The sequence below is a fragment of the Oxyura jamaicensis genome, chromosome 2, assembly GCF_011077185.1.
Source record: "Oxyura jamaicensis isolate SHBP4307 breed ruddy duck chromosome 2, BPBGC_Ojam_1.0, whole genome shotgun sequence".
Taxonomy (NCBI): Eukaryota; Metazoa; Chordata; class Aves; order Anseriformes; family Anatidae; genus Oxyura; species Oxyura jamaicensis.
This window is the reverse complement of record NC_048894.1, coordinates 5,902,671-5,925,516: the sequence shown is the minus strand read 5'-3', so window position 1 is coordinate 5,925,516 and position 22,846 is coordinate 5,902,671. Positions and strand designations below refer to the sequence as shown.

General features: G+C 41.1%; 1 protein-coding gene across 5 annotated transcripts in view; it reads right to left on the bottom strand.

Annotated features, from left to right (window-relative positions):
• LOC118162674 (sodium channel protein type 5 subunit alpha-like) overlaps positions 1-22,846 on the bottom strand; it is a 208,240-nt gene that overhangs the window by 98,511 nt on the left and 86,883 nt on the right. For 4 of the 5 annotated variants that reach the window (XM_035318995.1, XM_035318990.1, XM_035318992.1 and 1 more), the window contains exons 9-14: positions 18,854-18,995; positions 16,970-17,167; positions 12,800-12,979; positions 9,979-10,380; positions 1,939-2,071; positions 33-271 (exon numbers count right to left, since the gene is read on the bottom strand). In XM_035318995.1, coding sequence (XP_035174886.1) covers positions 33-271; positions 1,939-2,071; positions 9,979-10,380; positions 12,800-12,979; positions 16,970-17,167; positions 18,854-18,995 — 1,294 coding nt within the window. The remainder of the gene's footprint in view (positions 1-32; positions 272-1,938; positions 2,072-9,978; positions 10,381-12,799; positions 12,980-16,969; positions 17,168-18,853; positions 18,996-22,846) is intronic. The other variant, XM_035318994.1, reaches the window with a different exon arrangement.

Here is a 22,846-nt window from a genome sequence, read left to right as displayed (position 1 = left end):
TCAGACAGTATTTTACCTTTGCATTCACTTACCAAATTGCCTATGTAAAGCATGTGGTCAAATTCCTTCGTCATCTTATAGTGCTCCAAGGCCATGAAGAGTGTGTTCAGCACAATGCAGAGGGTGATGGTGAGGTCGGTAAATGGGTCCATTACCACAAACTTGACAAATTTCTTGATTAAAAGCCAAAGCGGGCAGCAATCCCAAATGAGAAATTTAACAGCAAAATGGTTCCAGCACGGAGGACATTTCTGGTGTGATTCCTCAAGCTCTAAGTCACAAGCAGTAAAATAACAGTCAGTGCATGCTGAGTTATATGACAAGGGAACACTTAAAATGACTCACAACTTAGAGGAAGACCCTTGAATTACCCCAAACTGTTTTCTTCTTTTTTTTTTTTTTTTTTTTTTTAGGATAAAAATATTTCTGTCCTAACAGGCTGGCAGATTACACACTTTTTTTTTTCTTTTTTTTTTTTTTTTTTGCCAGTTGATAGCACTAAGACAGTAGCCTCTTCTGAAATTAGGAACCTTTCAAAAGTGTCCCATGAGAAAAGGAAGACTCACTCCAAACATGCAAAACCTAGTATTATACATAGGCTCAGATTTGTTCTCTGTGTTCCAGGTTGGCAGGTTCAAGTGGTTAAGAATTCATGTCCAGTTCTCATTTTACAAGTATCTTAAGTAACACCGTTTAAAGAGTTTAAGAGATAAAAGAGTTTCAATCTGATATTTAGAGCTGATTTAAGGTCTTAAGAGCTGGTGTATCATTGGTTATCAATAGGATTTCTGTTCTTAATGTCTAATCTAAAAAGGCATTAAGCATCTGATTTCTTCTAAAATCAGGGGAGTGCATAACTCAGTTTGAAAATGGTACTATAGCTCCAATGTGATTTTAAAGGTGCTTTTAAAGTATTAGTTAAAATAGAACATTTATATGTTCATTTTATTTGAGCACAAAGGAAGAGAAATGGCTTTGTGAGTATAATTTGTGTTAAATGGTGAAAAAGAAAAGTCAAACAAGACAGTTAATGTCTGAATAATCATGATTAGTAGAATTGCATAATGCATTCCTTTTCTGATTCCTTTATGGGCAGGGAATGCTGTATAACAGTTTTTGTCCATATAATTAGAACCTGAGCTAATAACAGGAAAACTTCAGCCAACCCTATTATTTCAATCAGTTTATAAGCAGCCTCCTGTCTTAAGCCAGAATGCATTCTCTCTGCATTTTCACTCATTGGACAGCAGAGCTGCAGCGTTAGGTGCCTTCTAGCAAACTTTCAAAATAATGGTTGATACCCTACATGCACACCTGCACTGCTGTGAGATCTCTGGGAGGCTGAATTGCTCCCAAGAGAGAGATCTCTCTTTCTAGCCTCCAAACACAGGGTATATTTAGATTAGACATTAGGAAGAAATTCTTTACTCTGAGGGTGGTGCAACACTGTCCCAGGCTGCACAGAGGAGCTGTGGCTGCCCCATCCCTGGCAATGCCCAAGGCCAGGCTGGATGGGGCTGGGGGCAGCCTGGGCTGCTGGGAGGGGTCCCTGCCCATGGCATGGGGTGGCACTGGGTGGGCTTTAAGGTCCCACCCAACCCAACCCATTCTGTGATAAACGTATACACAGTATGGTGATCTGCTACCTGTCAGCCCTCTGTACGTTGAAGTCCATAGGGGCACAAAAAGCTCCCAGACCCAACTTTGATTGTACAGCCAGTGCTCTGTCAGGATTTTTACAAGTCTATGGCTAAGACAGTGCTTATATTGCCTTCTGTTAAGGAATTGCCTGTATTTAAGGGTCATAATAACCCTGTAATACTATCTTGCAGAACATAAAGAGTGCAAAAGAAAAACATTTGGGTTTTCCATGCTACTTTCTTCCTGCCAATCAATGTTGTCTTGGCCTTCAGCTGGGAAACTAAAGGCATGTCTTACCTTCCAGGGCACTAGTGATAATGCTGACAGCGCTCACTGCCCTCTGCCTCTGAAAGGGTTCATCTGAGTGGTCCACCGATGGGCGGTGGGGCATTAAAAGCTGCTTCTTGCTTGCCTCATCTGAGGGAGAGGTCTGTTGAAATGAACACATTGGGTCAGCTGAGTAAAAACAGGGGAAAAATGCAAGGTGAATATGGAGTAGCATTTTTCAAAATTGTCTTTTTTTTTTTTTTTTTTTCCTAAGAAGTCCAATGCTTACCAATTTCCCAATTAGACATGTGCTGCTGGGGTACTGCTTTTAAAAATGGTACATAGACCAGTTTTAAAGACTCTGTTCTGCTCTTCACCTTTGTGTAAACAGGTGAAAGATGCAGGTGAAAATAAGGGGGCACTTCTGACACCAGAGAAACAGCAGTGCTGCTTTACCACACCCTTTGCTAATGAAAGAAGCCCTGCTTAATTACATTAATTATACCATTATTTCTGAAATGTGTTAACTGTTAAATTATACTGCTAGGAGAGGAAAAAGGAGCATTGGTAACAGCTCCATTACAGGCCTCTGATAACATACCAAGACAAATTACTCCTCAATACGTGTTTTTTCTTGCTCTGAAACACTGCCAAATCTGAGGAACATATTGGCATTCTGGTGATCTTTGGTGTCACGGATTCTGAAGCTCCATAATTATGGGAGAATCTCAGTTTCCTTTTTTTTTTTTGGAGGGGAAACAGAAAAAAACACAAGCAAGCAAACAAAAATAAACTCTTTTGGTCTCCTGTTTTCAGGGAAAAGCTAAGAAAAATAAAGAACAACTCAAATACCAGAAGAGAAATAGAACTCCCAACTTTCTTTATTTAACATTTCATTTTACATTAGCTGTATGCTTTTTGAAGACTTGGGTTTCTGAAGTCAACCAGAAGCACAGTGTAACTGCAGGCACACTGTATTTAATACTTTATATCGTCAGCTCACAGCAGCAAGATGTTAAGACTTTTATTATTATGATCCCCCACATCATACAGAGATAAATCCTGCTTGCTTTACTCCTCCGGCTCTCCCAGAGGAAGGAAAGATGGTGTTTGTACTGTAAGGATCTGGGAAAGCCATGTTCCACTCTGTTCTCCCCCACAGACCTCCCAGTAAGGATAGTTCCCAGAATAAATGTTTTAACAGCCTTGTCCTGCTCCTCCAAGGAGCTGTGAGACACTGTGTAGGCCAAAGAGATGCGCTGTAGATAGAAAGGTCCCAATGGCTCTCAAAATATAGCTCAAGGAAATGTGAAAGGAGAAATCCCTAAGAGGATGAAAACCCCTGGTTTATACAGATGTCAGAGGAACTGCTTTTGCCCCTCCATAGCCAAATGAGCTACAGGAATCTGATTCAATCTTCTGGACCTTCTCAGATGCCTTGGATCATAAATGATGCCAGCTGCCCAAAGCAGTGCCCAGGATGCCAACCGAGACAGCTCTGCTGCCTGTGGCTGGGACACGCACCCAGAGGGTCTCGGGATCCATCCTCTGGGCCACTCCTCTATCAAAACTGCTCTTCAAGATGGGCAATGTGACAATGGGGATGAAGGAGTGCTGAAGCTCTAGAGCTGTCTTTCTGGAGTGTGACCTCTTCAGGGCAGGGCAGATCCCTTTGTCAGGTGGCTGCAAAGGACAAGGCAACTTGGGCATTGGTTGATGCTAAAAATAATTGTCGGGACGCTGGTCCCAGCTCACTTTGAAGTGCTGCAGATAAAAATACCAATGACTGCAAGACCAGAGACGAGTAAAGACTTAAAGCAATCACTTAAAACATTAGCTAAGTCAGAAAAGCACTAATGCTTCAAAATGGCTTTTTTTTTTCCTCTAAAATGTTCTCTTTTGTTAAAACAATTGGATCATTGTCCATTGAATTACTGATGCAGTTGTATCAAAAGGAGATGGGTAACCAGAACCTATCAAAAAGACTCTCACTGGCATGGATCAGAACAAGAAATCACTCTATGCTTGGCTTAGGCGCTGGGGAAAAACCAGGAATGATGTTTCAGATGCATTAGTTCACTTGATTCCCTTCACCTCAAAAATGTCCAATAACAAACAAAGAAGCAACAAATGTTTTATTAATGAAGACAGCATTTACCAAATTGCATAATCTTTCACACCCGCTTGGAGTACAGAGCAAATACATAGGAGTGAAATGAAATACCAAGAAAAGGAAAAGCTGCAAGGGAAACATATTTTAAGTAGAGTAATAATAATAATAATAACAATAGTAAGTCAAAACTAAGAAAAGCAACAAAAATAAGCCAAATCAAAAAGCAACTCTTCTGCCATTTCCCTCTGTCTGTAGAAGGCAACATAAGAAATTCTCAAATTCCTCTGGGTGATCTAACTCTTTTAAAACTGTATCATCTTCCCATCCCATCTGACCCAGAGCTTCACACATATCAATAGAATTTCTTTATACAACCTCGTCCCCAGAAGTGCTGGTTTTCTGTCTGTCAAAAAAGTTATTGTATTCCTAGTGATGTATACAGAAGTGCTTTTAAAGAAGTTATAGGCTGGTGGCCTTTACCTGAAAGCCACCTGTTATTCACAAATACAAAGAGGATTCACTCTGGAAGTAAAAAGTTTTAGGGAAAACATTCAAATTCCTTCTTCCTATTGAAGGATTCAGCTAAAATAGGTTAAGTGAAGAGCCCAGGTTGAACCTCACCCTTCTGCAGAGCCCGCTGCTCCCTGCCTGCAGGACACAGTGCCTGGGCAGGCGATGCTGGGGTGCAGGAATGCTCCCGAGGTCTTCCAGAAGGACATGGTCTCTTTCATAATATAGCTGTTAATCTTTTGCATGGGTGGCTTGTGACTTAGCATAAAGTATTTTTTCCAGAGAATAAAGTTTCCAGATGAATTCCTTAAAATTACTGAAGTACCTTGGGGAAGTTTACAAGCTTGTGTTCTTTGTAATGAATAGATCCATGAGGGGCTTTTATTATTTATTTTAGAACAGAAATAGATAATAGTTGCACAAGGAACTGGCAGTTTTTGCTGTCTGAGATAGAAAGCAGTTCCAGGAACTGGACAAGCACTGCAGCATAAAAGCTATCATCATCACACAGCGACTATACTCAAGCACAATGGTTCATTGTACTTATATGTGTATAAAAATTAAGCAAAAATAACAACAGTCTCCAGAGTTATGCAGGAAACCTCCACAGCATCCAGATGAGAAACCACAATGGAGTTAAATACAGGCACCTCCAGCAAAATGAGATTATTTGTCTTGCTCCTTGATTGACTGGAAATGTTTCTCCTTTGGATTAGCTAAATTCTATAGGGACAAATATACTATTCAGTAATTTACATGTAAATGAGGATGCATAACACTGCAGAATTATTTTATTCTGAGTGCCCACTGTACTGAGCTGTGTCAAAACTGCTATGCGAAGATGGGCTTACATGTGGCAGCATTTTAAAGATCACATTTGGGAACTGGGACAGCTTTAATTTTCCTTGTACAGTAAAAATCTTTTCAAGCATAAAAAGAGGTGGACAGGGCACACCATGAACAATGGACCCAGAAAGGCACTAGCAGAAATATTTAATGAGATTGAAGGTGACCATAATAGCACACAGCCTTAAAAAGTAGGCATTTAATTTTGTGGATACTTGATTATTTAAAGAGATGCACTGTAAAATGGAGCAGCCTGCAGTATCTGTGTCAAATCTGAATGTTTTACTGGTGGTATGGCCTGGTTTGGGATGTGTTAAAGCAAAATTTGAAGTGAACAGAAACTAGAGCCATGATGACAGCTCTCTGTGCAGCCACAGCAGAGGGTTAGCTAGCTTCCACCCATATGACTCCTTGGTGGCAATGTTTACATGACTTATTATGTCGACCTTTGTCTGAACACAAAACTGCTAACACTTTGCCTTTTCACCAGTCCTGTGGCAAAGCAAGGAGAGGAAAAAAGAAATTTTACCTTGGGGCGGCTGTAAGGTCAAACAAAAAAACTTAAAACAATGTGATCAGCAAACCAGTTTTCTTCTTAGAGAGAACAAAAAACAAGGTCTCTTATTTTTGTATTAGAAAGACCAAAAATTCTGTCTAAAGATAAGCTCCTAAACCCTTAGTTTGGCATCTCATTAAACAGCTTTGCCTTTCCAAGGGCTCACCCCCCTGTAGTTTCTCCTGTCAAGCAAGAGATAACTGGTATTTCTGTCTTCCTAAAGGAGAACAAAACGTGTAACTAAGCGGAAATTCAGGAAAGTCTGGGAGATCCCAGGTAGCCCCAACCTTCCCCTTGCTGCCCATCCCAGAGCCACATCATGAGTGGCCCTGTTCTGCTTCTGGGCTGAGGGGTGAGGATGTGACCCAGAGGAAAAGAAGCACTGGGGACCACTGCTGACAGCCACATGTCCTCTTCCAGCTGCCACCTCCTCAGTCCTGTGTCCATTTCTCTGCCTCTTTGAATCTCCAAAAGATTTGGAAAGTCAGGCTAAACTAAAAACCATGTGATTTCCCTGCAAAGCTACTGGAATGGCTCCACTTGGCTTTAGGAGGTAAGAGAGGATGGTGCCATGCGTATTTTTTAACCTTCAAAAAAAAACTTTGAGAACCACAGGTGCTTTACTCATCCTCATCAGATCCCATAGATAAACTGAGCTCTAGACAGTTCCTTAACTTAATCCAATTCAGATCAAAAGGATCAGCACCTTGTGAAGGGAGATGTTATTCTAATCTATTAAATAGCTGAGAAACACCAGGACACAACAGAGCAATACATAACTGCAAATAAATACTATATGGACACATGGAAACTTTAGCTTGTGCCCTGAAGTTGCTTACATAAAGGATGGATTTTGTCTAAGAATGAGGAAAGTCCAACCCCCCAGCCCAGTAATCATTATGAACAGTAAACAAGGAATCATTTTCAAAACTCTCAGAGCAGGAAAAAAAAAAAAAAAATTAGGAGTCACCAGGTTCAGCTTGCAGCCTATTTACACTGGGTTAAGTCTGCTGAAATCAACAGCTGCACTGTTTGAAGAAAGCTGGTGGGAAAAGAGGAGCAGCCCTGATTCAGTCCTCTGAGGGATAGGGATGCATGGAGATCTCCAGGAGAGTGACTTGGACTTGGTGTGGGTTTCCTGGGACCATGCACACCTCTGAATTGAGTACCTGTTGCTCTTCATAACCAGGCAAAGATTGCCTGGCCCAGAGCTCATTGGAAGGTGTCTGCAGATCACACTTTGATATCATACTCCTTTGCTCTTCGTACTACCTCAGCAGGCTTTCTAGCTTGAAAATTGCAGTGTAACTGCAATCTAGCTTGAAAATTGCAGCTCCCCAAAAACTCTGTTGCTCCTTCTTTAGCCTCACAGGTGCTCTTATGTGTCATGGAAATATCACCAGCTGCAGCACAGTGTGCAGAGACACATGGGTTCCCCGCATAAAAATAAAAAACATCTGTCCCTCCTCTTGAGGGACACTTCTTGTGCACCGAGCTCCCTGGTGACTTGGCACAGCTTTGGTGCACAAGGTGGCCTGGATGGATGCCATTCGGCACAGACCATGTCCGACACAAGCAGCAAATTGCTCGCCACTCAGACTACCCCAGCCGACATGACTGATGGGCCTAAGCACCAAACACTGAGATTATTTGAATCTTCTCCTGCTTCACTAGCTGTATTCAGGGACTACAGGGAGGAGATGCCTTTCCGGGAAAGGACTGGTTCTTTGTGTTTTGTTCAGGGAAGACAGAGCAGAGATAGCACAGGTGAGTCCTTTTTCACAGTGGGCTTACACTTACATAAAACAAATACCATAGGTTGATGGGGTTAATGAGGTAACTTCAACTTCACCCTGTAACATTTTTCTTCTGCCTCCCCCAAAAGAATATAAAAAGAAGCCAAAACTTCTAAGAAACAACAAACTTAACTTCAAAAGTTTAACAAAAACAAAAACAAACAAACAAACAAAAAACACGGCAAAATAATCCAACACGGAGCCCCAGACAGTGTTAATTTATCTCTGAACATGCTGAGGTTTTGGATTTGCTCTTTCCTTCTGCCTGCGCCCCACAGACAGAGCTGCATGTTTGTGTGCAGCGCTTACGGCTCCTGTAGCAAATGCATCTGTACAGCAATGGGCTTCTTGCCAATTAGCTTTTAAGTCCAGCTCACATTTTCAGGCTAGATTAGATACCAGACCTGTTTTGCAGGAGACACAACATCCTTCACATTGCATCACTGAGGGAGCATCTGTTACTATAGCGCCTGGGTGCTATTTCCTAGACGACCAGGGAACTGCCAAGTGAGCTCACCCACCCAGGCCATTTCATTTTAAACATCCATTTTCAAAAGGCAGAAAACTGGCAAAGGAAAAGAAACGCCAGCAGAGCTCAAAGCCTCCCTGTCACCTCGGGGCCTGATCCTGTAAAATACCAATATTTGCCGTAAAAGGTTGAGTCATGGTTTGTTAAGCTGTCTGACAGCCAGGAGAGCCTCAGCAGCCCACAGAACTGCTTCCCTTACAGAGGGGAAACCCACTGCTCATCTACTGAAGCCCTTCTACTTTGGTTCATTTTTATTTTTTTAATAGATGCACAAACTCCCTCTTTTCTTTAACCTGCAGCTTATTATGCACCAAGCTATGTTCATCCCAAGTCCAGCATCTGTATCTGTTGCTCTGCAGTCTAGAGACTGGCCTTCCTTGTCTGTGGAGAGTGCAAATGGGAATACCAAAGTCCTTAAATGAGTGAAAGTGTGAACTTCTGAAAAAGCAGCAAGGGCCTCAAAATCATCAACAAAGCAGGTAATTGTCACCCCACCCAGCTTCCCATGCTGGCCTCTCCTCCCATTTGCAGTGTGAGAGCCTATTTGCAGGGCCACAGGGAGTGCCTGGATAGGTGAGGAAAAAAAAATCAGACCAGTGCTTGAAAGGGAAGAAGCTGCCTGGCTCTAGAGAAAAAAGCTACTTCTCAATTTACTGATAATCTGACACCATGGCTGGGATCCGTCTCAATTGCCTTTCTTTTCAGGAAATACCTTGCCTAATACATGTTAGAATATCATCTGCTTTTCTCCCTCTCAATTTAACCCATTTTTGGCACATGGTTACTCTGGGTGGATTTCATCTCACCTAACTTAAGATCTATGTGATATAGAGTTGTTTTTTGTTGTTAAAAAAAAAAGAAAAAAAAAAAAGAAAAAAAAAAGAGGCACTTTCAGGGACAAAAAATATTCTGACACATTTTAGATCTGAGATGAAATAAATCTTGTCTGCATCGATGGTAGTGACTAGACTTACATTGCTTTAAAAACTATTGAGAGTGATGAACTCCAATGTAGATATCCACATTAAATGAGACAAATTCCCACCACGTCAGTCATATTTCAACCCATCCACTTTGACCTGCCTGTGAAGAAGCTATTTCCAAAATAGCATCCCATGCTTTTTCATGTGCTTAGGAATTTGTGCTTAGGTCTTAATGCTATCAGTCTTAATAGTTTTAATTCCAGCCTTATGAAGTATTTTGTATGAGTGGTGCTTCACAACAAAGATCCTGGAAATCTGCAAAAGGCTTGAAGTCTGCTGATGATCTGCTTGTCTGTCCTCTGCATTACTGGAACAGAATGCTTAGTTAGCCCTTCTGGGAACTACCTTGGGACTGTAAGAGCAGGCCTCCACAAGCAGTTATACAAAAGACCACAGGTTAGAAGCAAATCGAAAGAAACCAGATATTCAATGGGCAAAAGAAACCAACTTAAAAAAATGTCCCTACAAGAAAAGAAAATTCATACTAAACCCAAGATTTAGGTATTTGCCTCCAGCCAGTTCTGAAGAACAAGTCTCACCAGAAGCTGTGAACTTATGCTGCAGTGGATGCATGTCGGTATGGGAGCGAGCCCGTTGTCTTCCCACCCTGCCTAAAACAGTGGATCTACGTTTCTCATTGCAGACTGCATACGGCGTAAATAAATTACAGCAAACTCCAACAACATTCAGAAGGAAACAAGAGTGTGAATCACATACAAAAGTTATAAAGTACTCACCAGATCGCCTGTCCCAGGTTTTTCCATAATAACTGGGGGAAGCAGTAACCCTGCAGGAGAAGTAGGGTCTGGGTTGAGTGCCCCGGTGCCTCCTCCTATCAGGGAAACCACACCATTGCAATCCACTGAGCTGTTCCTTTTGCCCGTCTGGGTGTAGTTGGGAGTAGTAGGGTGAGAACTATGGCTCACTTGACTTTGCACGCTCGGACGCCTCCCAGATCTTGGAATTAAGAGAGAGCCCCGGTGGCTTTCATTTTCCCCAGCAGTGCTGATCTCATCATCGGCAAAATCTGTTTCGGAGCCAGTGTCTCTGCCACGGAGTCGGAAACTGAATATGCTTCCGTGGCTGGTTCTGCGCTTCACCAAGTTTGCACTGGGACCATAACTAATGCCAAGGAGAGTCTAGAAACCCCCGGAAAGGAAAAAGGGGAAAGAGAAATAACATTTTGCAACAAGTTTTCAGGAGCGAGGAAGGTCTGGGGAGAGCTCTAAGTTCCATTAAAAATCAAGTCCTTCAGAGAAAGATTTAATTACACGTATTCAACCTTCACAAAGTTAAGAGGCTGAATAATCATTCCTAGCCTTTAGGTATTTGTCTAATAATCGACAGTTAAAGATGTATTGAAATAGGAAGGGTCAAGGTGGCTTTCGCCCAGCAGCGCGATACTTCCTTTGCTTCTACTCCCTCCCCATCTGATAAGTGCCAAAGGACCTGGGAAGGCAGCACCAGGAGTGGAAGACAGGAGCAGGGAAGGGGATCCAGCTCCAGTTTACTGCATTATCACACATCTTCGTAACAGCTGGGGAAGGAACGTTGCGGTGGGAGAACAAGAGATAAAGAAATAGGGCAGGAAATGAACTGCGGGGAGAAATGAGAAGAAGAGGGAAGAAGAAGAAGCAGAATACGACGGAAGAAGGTGATAAAGGAAAAATAAAAATAAAAATAAAAAAAAGAAGAGCAAGAAGAGGGATATGGTTTATTAGTTTGTAGAATGATTATTCCAATGCACATAACTGCTTTGAGGGGTAGGTAACCTAGAATACGTAAGTTTCCTTAACACCTAAATATCACCCTCGATGATCCACTTTGACATCTGCTAGTGAGAATGCAACTGTGGCAGAGCATCAGCAAGACATAGGCAAGTAATAAACACACCTAAACCCTCACAAAGTGAAAAGGATGTTCAGAAAATGCATAAGGAATTCAAGTCTATCCCCTTCCCTCATATCTGTGAAGAGGAAATTAATGGAATAAGAGCATTTAGGCAGAACATACTTTTGATTTTATGACCTGCACAGCATTTTCAGCTTCTTCAGAACTTTTTCACGAACCAAGTATGTATGAAGAGAGGTCAGGTTTCCACACTATCCACTAACCAGCCAACCCAAATGAGCCTGATTTCATTTTGCACTGTTGCTCACATCACTGAATTATGTAATGATGCTATTTTCTGACACTGGTACAAGTAAGCATACAAAAAACAGGCCCCTTCTAACTAAAAACAACCTATTTGGATTGCTACCAAACTTTAACTGGTAAAAAAAAAATAAAAAAAATAAAAAAATCCATGCCTGGGTTTCCATGACACAGTCATTGAGACTGATTTCTGATGGCAACACACTTCCAGCTGCTCAGATTGCATCTGAATGATGACTCAGCCGTACTCCCTCTAACCATGCCTTGCAGAGAAGATTTACTATAAGCTTTGAAATGTGTCTCCCATGTTTCTCATGCATATGACATCCAGGGGCGAAAAGTGAAAACAAGAAATATTAATTTAAGGAACACACTGGCAATACACAGCTCCAGACCATGATCATTTTAGTATGTGGTGTCTTGAAACCCATCCAGAATGAAGCCAGAGAGCAATTCTAGCTTTAACAAAGGTATATTTCTAACACGACCCACTCAACCAGTGAGGTGAAAACAAAAACTATAAGATAAAAAAGAGGAATGTCATTTACAGAAATCTATCTCTGTGTAAATTTTGTTAGCTAGGGAGTCATTAATTGGTCACATTTACTTAAATCACGTGTTTTCTATCAGCATTTTTATGGTTGCCAAGTATGCCTAAATTCACTGACACCAAAATATAAAAAGACTTAGCCCATTACATGGCTATTAAAAAACAACAACAAAACTGATTTTAACTGTGCCTGTAGTTAAGCACAGACAAATTATCTGAAGCCATTTACCATCATTTGATACATAGAGCATGTGCAGATTCATATTCATGCATGTCAGTAACATTTATATAAAACCCTATTTAATAACTGTCTCACTCTATTTTTGTTCCTGCAATATACAATAGAAACAAGTGCCACAGAGTTTTGACTTGAAGGCAACTAGCAAAGGAATAGAAAAACATTAATATTGTCTTTATACATCATTAAAAATACCCTCAGAGATAAGATTCCTCCTTTTCTCCTCCTCTCTTTTCTTTTTAAGCTTTGCAGATTTCTTCTAAGAATATTTTAGCTCTAGTAGGTATAGGATAGATATAATCAGATGAATGAAATTAGAGTAAGAAAATAAATCAGACTGTGGGTAATCTTGAAGCAAAAAAAAAAAAAAGGTAAAAAAATTGAAACAAAATAGGTTCATAAGAATGCTTAATGAGCATTTTTAATTCATTTTGAAAATAAAGCACTAATATGTTTCCTTCCACAGTTCTCACACAGACTCTCTGCAGGTCAGTCGCGACATTAAATACTGATTCTTCTTTCCGGCTGGAAGTTTCAGTTTTAAATGCATATTCAGAGCTTGGCCTATCCAATGAAGTGCAGTGAGAAATAAGTGATGTTTCAGAGCATGGCTTACCATTCTCCTCTGACCATCATCGTATTCACTCTTGGGATTCCTCTGGTCCTCCCCATATTCTTCCCCTGAAGATTTCTTTTTCTTTCGCCTATTTCTTCTTTCCTTGGCATTTTTGGATGCTAGAGGTGACATTTCCAATGAGCTAAGTGACATTGAGTCAATCCCTTTAGCAGCTAGTGCCTAAAAGAGAAGATGGTAGAAAGTGCAAAATCCATTATTTGAGTTTAGGATCCCAGTGAGAATTAATAATTACCCTGTTCAGCAGTTTTTTTTATTTTTTTTATTTTAAGTTTTAAGGTTGTAGAGGAGATACATGAAAAATTCCAAGTGGTCATTAATCATAAAACTATCTTCTGTGGCTGGAACTGGTCTTAATCCAACATCCCTACTTAGCCATGAGAAAAATAAACAAGTGACCCAGGATCCTAGTACAAATGCACAAACAGAGATCTTCCGTCCAGATCCTGTGCTGAAGCATTAGGAATGGCTGCATAAAATAATCTGATTTATGGAGAGCTCATGAGCAGCATTTCACAAGAGAACCAGTTTGTGGGCATATGCCTGCAGATGTGCAAGCACACGCTCTCTCTGGAGTAATGCTTCTGGTGGTGGTCAGAAAGATCTCAGGTTGGGGCACCACAAGAACAGCCTCCCCTGGGACTTCAGCCCGTTAAACCAGGAGGGCTGAGCAGGGGGGAAGCCAAGCTGGCTGCTGGGTTTTCCTCCCCAGTCGCAGAGGGATGCTAGGAGCAGCAGGCAATTCAGTCGACGTGTCTTTGTAAACAGTTATGCCAAGCAGCAGCACAGGCAGCTGTGATCAGAGACCCAAAGAGAAAGCCATGGGCTTAACTGGAGATAAGGTGGACTTTGCTACACCGTGCGCTTCAGTGCTGTGCTGGCTATCTGGTGGGATCACTGCAGGAGCTGACTGATAACAGACCAACCGCTAGAAACCCAGCAGAAGCCGAATGCAAAAGCCTAAGCACACAAAGCAAGAGCCTTGAAAGCAAATGAGCAGCAGGAGGAAGAATCAATATATTCAGAGAGGAAGCTGCAGCCCACGCCAGCACACCGGGTCCCCATCCCCAGTGCAGGCAGGAGGAGCGAGGGGCCTCCTCTGCTCTGAGCACAAAGCACGAGGTCAGGTTTGGAGATGCTGATGTCCCAGCAGGAGCCACATCAATGACCTAATGACCTGGAGACAGACCCATTTGCAAAGCCCCCAGCTGGAGTACATAAAATGAATGAATTACAAAAAAAAAAAAAAAAAAAAAACCTCTCCAGGTTCCCAAGAACAGGAGGAATGGATGAATCCTCAGTGCTATTGTCTGCAAGCTACTAGAATCAAACAGGCAATCAGCTCTCCGCAGCAAAATACTCCCTTCCTCCCACAGGCATCAGTCCAAGGAAAGTGAAGGCACTTAACAGTCGTGTAAAGAATCAATCATGTATTTCAAGGAGTAGCGGTAGCTCTATCAAGCTGAGAGCACAACAAAACTTAATTCCTATGGGAAATATCTTTCATGAGCAAGCTGCTTATAGCAGAGAGAAGGAGGGCTCAGACACCAGTCTAAGCTGTTCTTTTTTTTTTCTTTTTTTTTCTTTCTTTTTTTTTTTTTTTTTTTTGAGTCAATTAATTTAATTGCTATGCTGAAGTGCTTTCCCTTCATAACGATTCAGCAAGTCTTTTGGTGTTAAGTTCAGGTTTAGGAATGTGTTAGACCAATTGTGTAAATTGACTGATGGTCCCCAAGCAGGTCTATCAATTATGTTTGTGTTCTCTTTGTAGTGCACAATGTCAAAGCCAGTCTGAGGAGTTTTAGTTTTCTTTTCTCATTGACATCATATTCTCGCGAGCTAGAAAATATAGAAAATGTAGGTTATGATGTTAGGCTTGATGTACTTTTACTGGAAATAAGCTAATTTTCAGTTTCCTAACATTTTCTTATCTATTGCTTGGGTTGCAATATTTCTGCTCTACATTAGTACATTAGTACATCTGCTCTTCATTAGTTTTTTTGAAAAAGGATTTGGATAAAACTGTTTCTCAGGGCTTGGAGGATGTGCCCACAACCTGCCTATCTACTCTTTGTGGTTGGGTTCCTGAGGCCAAGCTGGAGAGTGTCCTGTCCCCTCGGCACTGCAAACCACAGTTAACTCCCAAGGCAGGGAAGGAGATTTGGACTCCGCATGTCTGGCGGGGGTGTACGGTGGTTGAAGGACAGGAGTAAAGCTTAGCTCACATGCACCGTAAAGAGGGGTTTATGCACGAGATGCGATGTAAGGCAAGAACTTAGTGGTATGGTGAGAATGTCAAAACCAAGAACCCAAAGACTTGAAGAGCAAGATTAAAACCGAGTAGTTCTGACTGGCGCAAAGGGCATCTGAAAGCTACATGGTATAGCAGACCACTCAGATCACTTTCCTGAGAATCTTCCTCAGGATGTCTAATTTGAGATTTTGGGGGCTGATATGCAGAATGACCAACTTTCAGAAGTCACAGACAACTTCATCCTGCAGATACAAAGTGATGGGTGATAGCTCCTGGACACTTAGGCATCCTTAGCACTAGTGAACACATTGCATCTCAGACCCTGTATTCCTAAACTGCTTCTCCATAAAACTGGGATAATTCTCCAGGAGTACTGCACATACAAATGAGTAGTTCTGAAGCACACAGAGTGTGAGCAGTGACAGGAGGCACTGATAAACCACTGAGGACATTAGTTGTTTTGTTTTTGAAGCAGGCTTTGAATGCTTGAATCTGGAAGTCTGCTTGAGCCAGCCTAAGGCTACAGAGCAAGTAAGGAGAAAGTGAAGAGCTGCTCTTGAGTCATGCACTGTCCACCCTTTGTACTGAACAAGGCACAGGAAAAATTAGATGTGGTTGGCTAAAGAAAAGATCGTGTTATAAAGCATACAGACAAAGGAGAACAATTTCAGTTTGCACAAGCAACCTTCATTTTGACACATATTGACTTTCGGGACTCACTGTTCCTTTTTTGTATGCATACATACATATGGGTTTAACTGAAATCAAAGTCTTCAAAAGGAAATTCTTAAATATCTTTAATTATAGCTGGGGTTACCAAAGTTGACTGTTATTAGGAAGAGCTCAGCTGGAGTCAAAACACATGAATATTTGTATAAAATAGGTACAAGTTGGAGTTCAGCTTGCTCCCTATGGTTAGGGCAGAAAGTTACTCTGTTCATATATGGAATTAAATTGCATTTACCTATTACTTAAACCATCGAAGTAGATCTTTAAAAGGGCATAAACAACACATAAGCCTCTGCTAGTGCTTTGTCAAGAATGAATTGCATTTTCTATTTTCTTTCCAAGGATTTAAATGAGCTTTGGATTAGGCCCTGAAGCCAAATGTATCCTAACGAAAATTATGTATATTAGTTTATATTGTGTATCAAGGATTTATTTCTCTGAACTACAGTGCTGCGTGTTATTTCAGACTAATTTTCTTATTGTCTTCCTGCTCACAGCACCGAACACGCTTTCTTCAGCTGTTTAATAAATGCGTTCTGCCCCATACAAATCACAGTCAAATTAATCAGCGCTATTAAGGCTACATTGGCTATTAAGGCTTCCACACCTAGGCCTCCCTGTTTTGCTCAAACTACAACATAACATTAAACACATAACCTTTATATAATATGCAAAGCTTAACCTTCCTGTTCAAGATCTGCCTGTTCACTTGTTCAGGTACAAAGTCATGTGTGCTTGGATATTCATGGCAGTACGAATGAGACAGTGTAGGAATGAACTTGAGCTAAAGAAGGGGTGGTTCTACTGGGGCTATGGCTGAACGACCAAAATAGCCGTTCTGTGTTTGAACGCAGATGTAGTAATATCAACATGAAAATGTCTTATATGTCAACTAATACAAATTCCTCTGCTGGCATATGCTGGTACAGTTAAACCAATGTGTAAACCCTGGATGTGTAAACCCTAAATGGCCCCAGTCCTACCAGAAAGAGCCATCATTTATCTTTTAGAAAGCACTGTAATAACTGTACCCAGGACAATAAACATTAAGCTGCTTTCAAGCAGAACCTTGCTTCCTTTATCACATAAATATGAAATAAAGAGAATGTGAATCTCAAGGGAACATCTTAAAGTAACCCAAAGCTAATCACATCATGTAGTTTACCCACCTCCTGCTCTTTCTTTAACATTTCCATGGCTTCCCGAAACTTTCTTTCCTTCTCTTCCGTTTCAGCAATAGTGGCTTGGTTCTGCTCTTCATATGCCATGGCCACCACAGCCAAAATCAAGTTGACCAGATAAAATGAGCCCAGAAAGATGACCAGCATGAAAAAGAGCATGTAGATCTTCCCAGCAGATCTGAGAGTCTGTAAATAGAAAAGTAAATTCACTAGTAATTGTTTATAATTTATTATTTTTTTTTGCCGGGGGGGGGAGCGTGGTGATGGAGGAACGTTGCTGTTTTTTTTTTTTTTTTAAATAAGAATCCCTTTCATGACATAAGGATGTCATTCATGGAAATAACCTTCTCCACAATAAACTTTTTTACCTTAGTCAAAAATTGTTTGCATTGAACTACAATTCATTTTTAAAATAAGAATGTTTTCCTCTTTTACCAAATACTTCTGCCTGTTTTCTTTGACTATAGATAACTTTACCATCAGCTGCAGTGAGAGGTTTCTTCACATAGCTAAATCTATTTTTGTGCAGTACACAGAGACTTTCCATGCAGGATTCATTGTTTCCCTTTAGCTGTCTACAGTATAGGTCCTGTTATAGTCAGTGGGCAGAAAAAGGTACTTTTATGATGTAATTCATCCAAGCATTATTTAAACATCTGCCTCAGAATAAGAAAAAATAAACCCTGGGTGCTGTTGACTGTATGTCCTGATTCCTTGCCAGATTCACAGGCCTAACTAGAGTTTAGCATAACAGGTTGAACTTACATTATAGATATGCCTCACAGTCAAGGATTTGACTCTAGTGATAGAAACCACTGTGTGCCACTGTGTGCTATTATAGGGTCAAATAGTGAGAGGAGTGACATTCACCCTTATTTGCCCCGACAGTTTCAGCCTTCCAGAATCATGCATGTAGCTTTGTGCCAAATAAGTGAATGCAGTTGTTCAAAGAATCTTTGCCTTGTTTTACATTTTCCTGACATGAAATTGTATAAATGTCTACATGTGAAGCAGAAATCCCTGGTATCTTCAAAGATGTTTACCTCAGTACCTTCAGAGAAGCATCCTTCTGCACTAACTCTCTTGATTTCCTTGGTTTCCTCTAGTTTTGGCAACTTTGAGATGCGGAACTAAATGTTCAATGGTTTCATGGACAGAGCGTGTAATTTAGTACCAAACTATCATATGCGTTTCTTCAGAGTGTGCATACTTTTGGGAAAACGCACACTAAAATGAGCATTTACTAGCAGACCATTTTGCATGCATGACTGTAAGTTAACTCCATTTGTACCCATCTCTTAGGTCTCAGTGATGAGAAGTTTATTGTAGGGAGAGCCGGGAGGTACTAGGTAGTGAATTTGTGTTCATTGACATGCTTTGCAAAAACAGACATGCCAAATACATAGGTGCTTTTCTGTTTGTTGGTTTTTTTTTTTTTTTTTTTGTATTTTTTGTTGTTGTTGTTGTTTTGAGATGGACTCAAAAAATTAGTTTATGTTACATCAGTCACTAAACAATCATTAAGCAGCCTGGGTGACCTTTATTAAGTGGTGAACTTTATTAAGTGACCTTAATTAAGTGGTGAACTTTATTCAGATTCAGGTGAATTCAGAGCACCCTTGTCTCAACACCAATTTTACCCGCTCCCCCAAATACCCAGCCTTATGCTTCTGGTACGATAAACACCTCTAAGAAAATAAAATAATTGTAACAACTGATGGTCCTTGTCCAGAACACACAAAGAGCAATGTAACTAACACTCAGGAATTCCTTCTTGTCTTTGATTAGTGGATATTTAACAAGATGATGTGCTTATTTCCTATTTCAAGTGAAAAAACAAAACAAAACAAAACAAAAAAAACACTCTTATACCTGTTGATAGAGACGTTCCCAATAATCCTGTGTCATAAGACGGAACAAAGAGAGAAAGGCCCAGCCAAAAGTATCAAAGCTTGTGTAACCATGGTCCGGATTTTCCCCAGCCTTCAGACATATATATCCCTCGGGGCACGTGCTGCAAAACATGAGAGACAGTACATAAAATATGTCATGGATGGCTTCAGTGTGGAAGAAGAGATTTCAAAGGAACCATATTAAATGCTCTTGGTTAAAAGCACAGATGCTCCAAGGTAAATTCTTCCATTGAGCGAAAACACAGACACTTCACAATACCAAAAATCTTTGCAATCTTGTTTTTCCTTTGAAAGGATAAGCTGGGAAATGGTAATCATTTACAGTTACAGTTCTGGGTAATACTCTAATGGTGAACCTGCTCTCATTAAACTTTGAGACTCTTTACAAGTAATTTTCTAGACCCATATGCCAGAAAAGAAAAAAGAATGCTCTCTACTTTAGAGCCAACAGCGGTGCTAAGTACCAAATCACATCATCAAATGAAATAGCACCAGGTGGCTGAGATCCCAGATCAGTGAGCCTCCCACTTTCCCAGCAATGGTGCAATAAACAATTAGCCAGAAGACCTAACACATCTGCACACTACAGGTTACTTTTCAAGCATAAGAAATGACCTATCAGAAACTTAAGACACTGAGCGAAGTGTCCAGACATTGCTGCTGGATCTATCAGGGAAAGAGAATTAGAGATCAAGGAAATTCCCCAAGTCCTGAAGCCCTAAACTACTTGGGAATTTGTTAGGTGGGAACCATCTAAGTATCTGGAGAAGCAGATCTCAGCAGGATTTGCAGAAATGTATACAACTTTTACTTTTTTCTTTTTCTTTTTCCTCCCAGTAACGTCCCATCTGATATTTCAACCACTGCTATTTTTCACCAAAGCAGAATATTGCTGCACATCACAATACAAAGCAGTAAAATAAATAATGAAAAATATTTTTTAAATACCACAAAAAAAAGGGGGGGGGGGAATAAAATGGACTCCTGAGAAAACATACTGTGCATCAGCATGAAAATCAAGGATTTTACCTATATATGTATACCTGTATGTATGTATGTATATATATAGATAACATTGCTTGTTGCAATGAGACTATATTACTATAGGTTTTGAAGGTATAGAAATCTATGGTGTCAGCCACCGATATTACATATTTAACAACATTTTAAGAAGCTTAATTTAATATTGTTAGTCAAGCACAAAATTTTCAATAAGTCTGCTTTTAACACTGAAAAAAGGAGTGCTGAAGCATTGCAAAATGTCTGCATAACCATATTTGCAGTGGTCTTCAGAAAAAGCAATAAAAATGAAAAAGAACAGTTGATGTTCAGTGAATTAAATGTAATACAGAAGTGAATATTATAAGTGATTCTGTCTTATTAGGTAGAGACAAGTTAGTTTATACCAGCTGAGAATTTAGACAGTGTATTGGGTTTATGTGGCAAGGCTTTGGTAGCAAGGGGCTGCAGGGGTGGCCTCTGTGAGAATAATCCAGCAGCTGCCCCATGCTAGATAAGGGCCAGTTTCAACTGGCTCCAAAGGGACCCACTGCTGGACAGAGCTGAGCCAGTAAGTGATGTTGTTTGTGTCTCTGGGAAAGCAGATTTAAGAAAGGGGAAAAAAAAAACTGCTGTGCAACAGCAGCTGGGAGAGTGAGGAGTGAGAGCCAGCCCTGCATCCCCCAAGGTCAGATGCAGGAGGGCAGGAGGTGCTCCAGGCACGCAGCAGCAGTTCCCCTGTGGCCTGTGGAGAGGCCCTTGGTGGACCAGGCTGTCCCCCTGCACCCATGGGTCCCACATGGAGCAGATCTCCACGCTGCAGCCCGTGGAGAGGAGCCCACGCAGGAGCAGGGGGTCTGGGGGGGAGCTGCCGCCCGTGGGGGACCCATGCTGGAGCAGTTTGCTCCTGGGGGATGGACCCCGTGGGACGGAGCCGTGTGGGAGCAGCTCTTGAAGAGCTGCTGCCTGTGGGCAGCCCCCGCAGGCTCAGTTCAGAAGGACGGCATCCCGTGGGAGGGACCCCGCGTGGAGCAGGGGCAGAGAGGGACCGTGAGGGAGTGGAGGGGACAAGTGTCAGGGACTGACCACAGCCCCCAGTCCCTGTTCCCCTGCGCTGCTCAAGGGGAAGATGTAGAAGAGGGTGGATGAGGAGAAAGTGTTTTTAGTTTGCTTTTTCTGTTCTCACTTCTCTAGCTTGTTAGGTAATAAATATGATTAATCTCCCTACATTGAATCTGTTTTGCCCATCACAATAATTGCTGAGTGATCTCCCTGTCCTTATCTCAACCCTTGAGCCCTTTCCATTATATTTTCTCCCCCTTTCTCTTTGAGGAAGAGGAGTGAGAGAGCTGTTGTGGTGGAGTTCAGCTGCCCAGCAAGGTAAAACCACCATAGACAGTAATAACTATGTCTCACAAAAAAAAAGAAAAAAAAAGAAAAAGAGATTTGTCATTTTTTCCCCTACGTAGAAATGTGTTCTAGAGCTTTCTTACTTTAACTTCCTATTGTTTCCTGATCAGCGACACAGTTAAATAAAAAGTAACATTACTGAGTTACAAAAGAAGAAAATGCTGATTTTTTTTTTTATTTTTCTTTTTCCTTGAAATATGCATAGGCATACTGAATGTCTCTTGTATAACCATGTCCTTCATTGAGGGAACATTTTCACTATATCTCCTCTGTCCTAGAGGCAGCATCTGCTGTCACTCTCTGCCATAGAGACGTGAGATTTCTCCTTCAGATCTGTTATTGCAGACAACCTACAGTGCCCATGACATGCTGCTGACACCATTCAAGAGAAACGGACCCTCTGGGTTCTTTAGAAGGAAACCCTTTCTGTGCACTTGTGTTAGGACATCATGCCCAGGCAGGATGTGGAAATTCTTGTTAAAGCTTTTTCCTTTTGCCATGAAAATGACTGCTTTAACAATGTATTGGGATGGAAACTGAGTTATTATTTACAGAGATGGACAAACTTTCCTTAGTCCTTCATGAAAGACAGAGCCCAAGAAACTCTACTGAGCTGGTGTAACTGCTCATATTTTAACATTATTACTAATAGCTAAGACATCTGAGCACAGCTGTGAGAAACTCAATGGTGATAGCTTTACTGGTGGACTTAAACCTAGGTTGGAAATAAACTTTCACCTAGAATAAGCTGGCCACATCTTAGACAAAACAGAAATGCTGCCATTCATTTCATGAGAGACTTTAATCTTAATTTCTTTGGAGTTTCCTAAGCCATCACTTCAAGTAAGAGAGAGCTGTGCCTTAAAGAAAGGCAATATTGGGAGTATTGAACATGGATGTATTTTCATGCATCACCGCAAGATCAGAGGTTGCAAAGTCACTCAGGTTCACTGCCAATGTTTCTGACTGGGAAAACTCCATTTTGAAGCAAAAAGGCAAAGCAGTTTGCTGCAATTGCTTGGAAAGCCCTAGGAAATGGAGATGCAACTCCTCTGACTTTGAAAGTGAACAATGGTTCCTCAGACTAATGTTTTCTGTTTATAATACAGTTGCTATTTTTTTCATGATTTGTTCTGCCTATGTGTGTCTCTAAAACCTTTTCCACTTAGCAATAGATTGCTGCAGTGAAAAGATCTGTCTGGCTCCATAGTGAGTGTGCACAGTACTCTAATATTATGTGCAGGTGTATGAGCATTCAAATGAGGTGTCTACAGCACAGAAAACATGAACTCCAGCTCAAAGAATGCTATTAACATTAGCTCACATCCCTCTTAATGGAGACTAGATGCTTGAGACAAAAATCTCTTATTTTTCAGCTTCTTACACTTACCCTCTTTTGTAGCCTACAGAGGCGATAACCACGGGTTGTGGGTATGCTGAAAAACATTGAGAGGAAAAGGCAGTGCTGCTTCCCAGAAAAATACTCTACAGAAACTTAGGAGGAAGGCTCTCACATGAGAATATTATTCTGCAACTGACACCA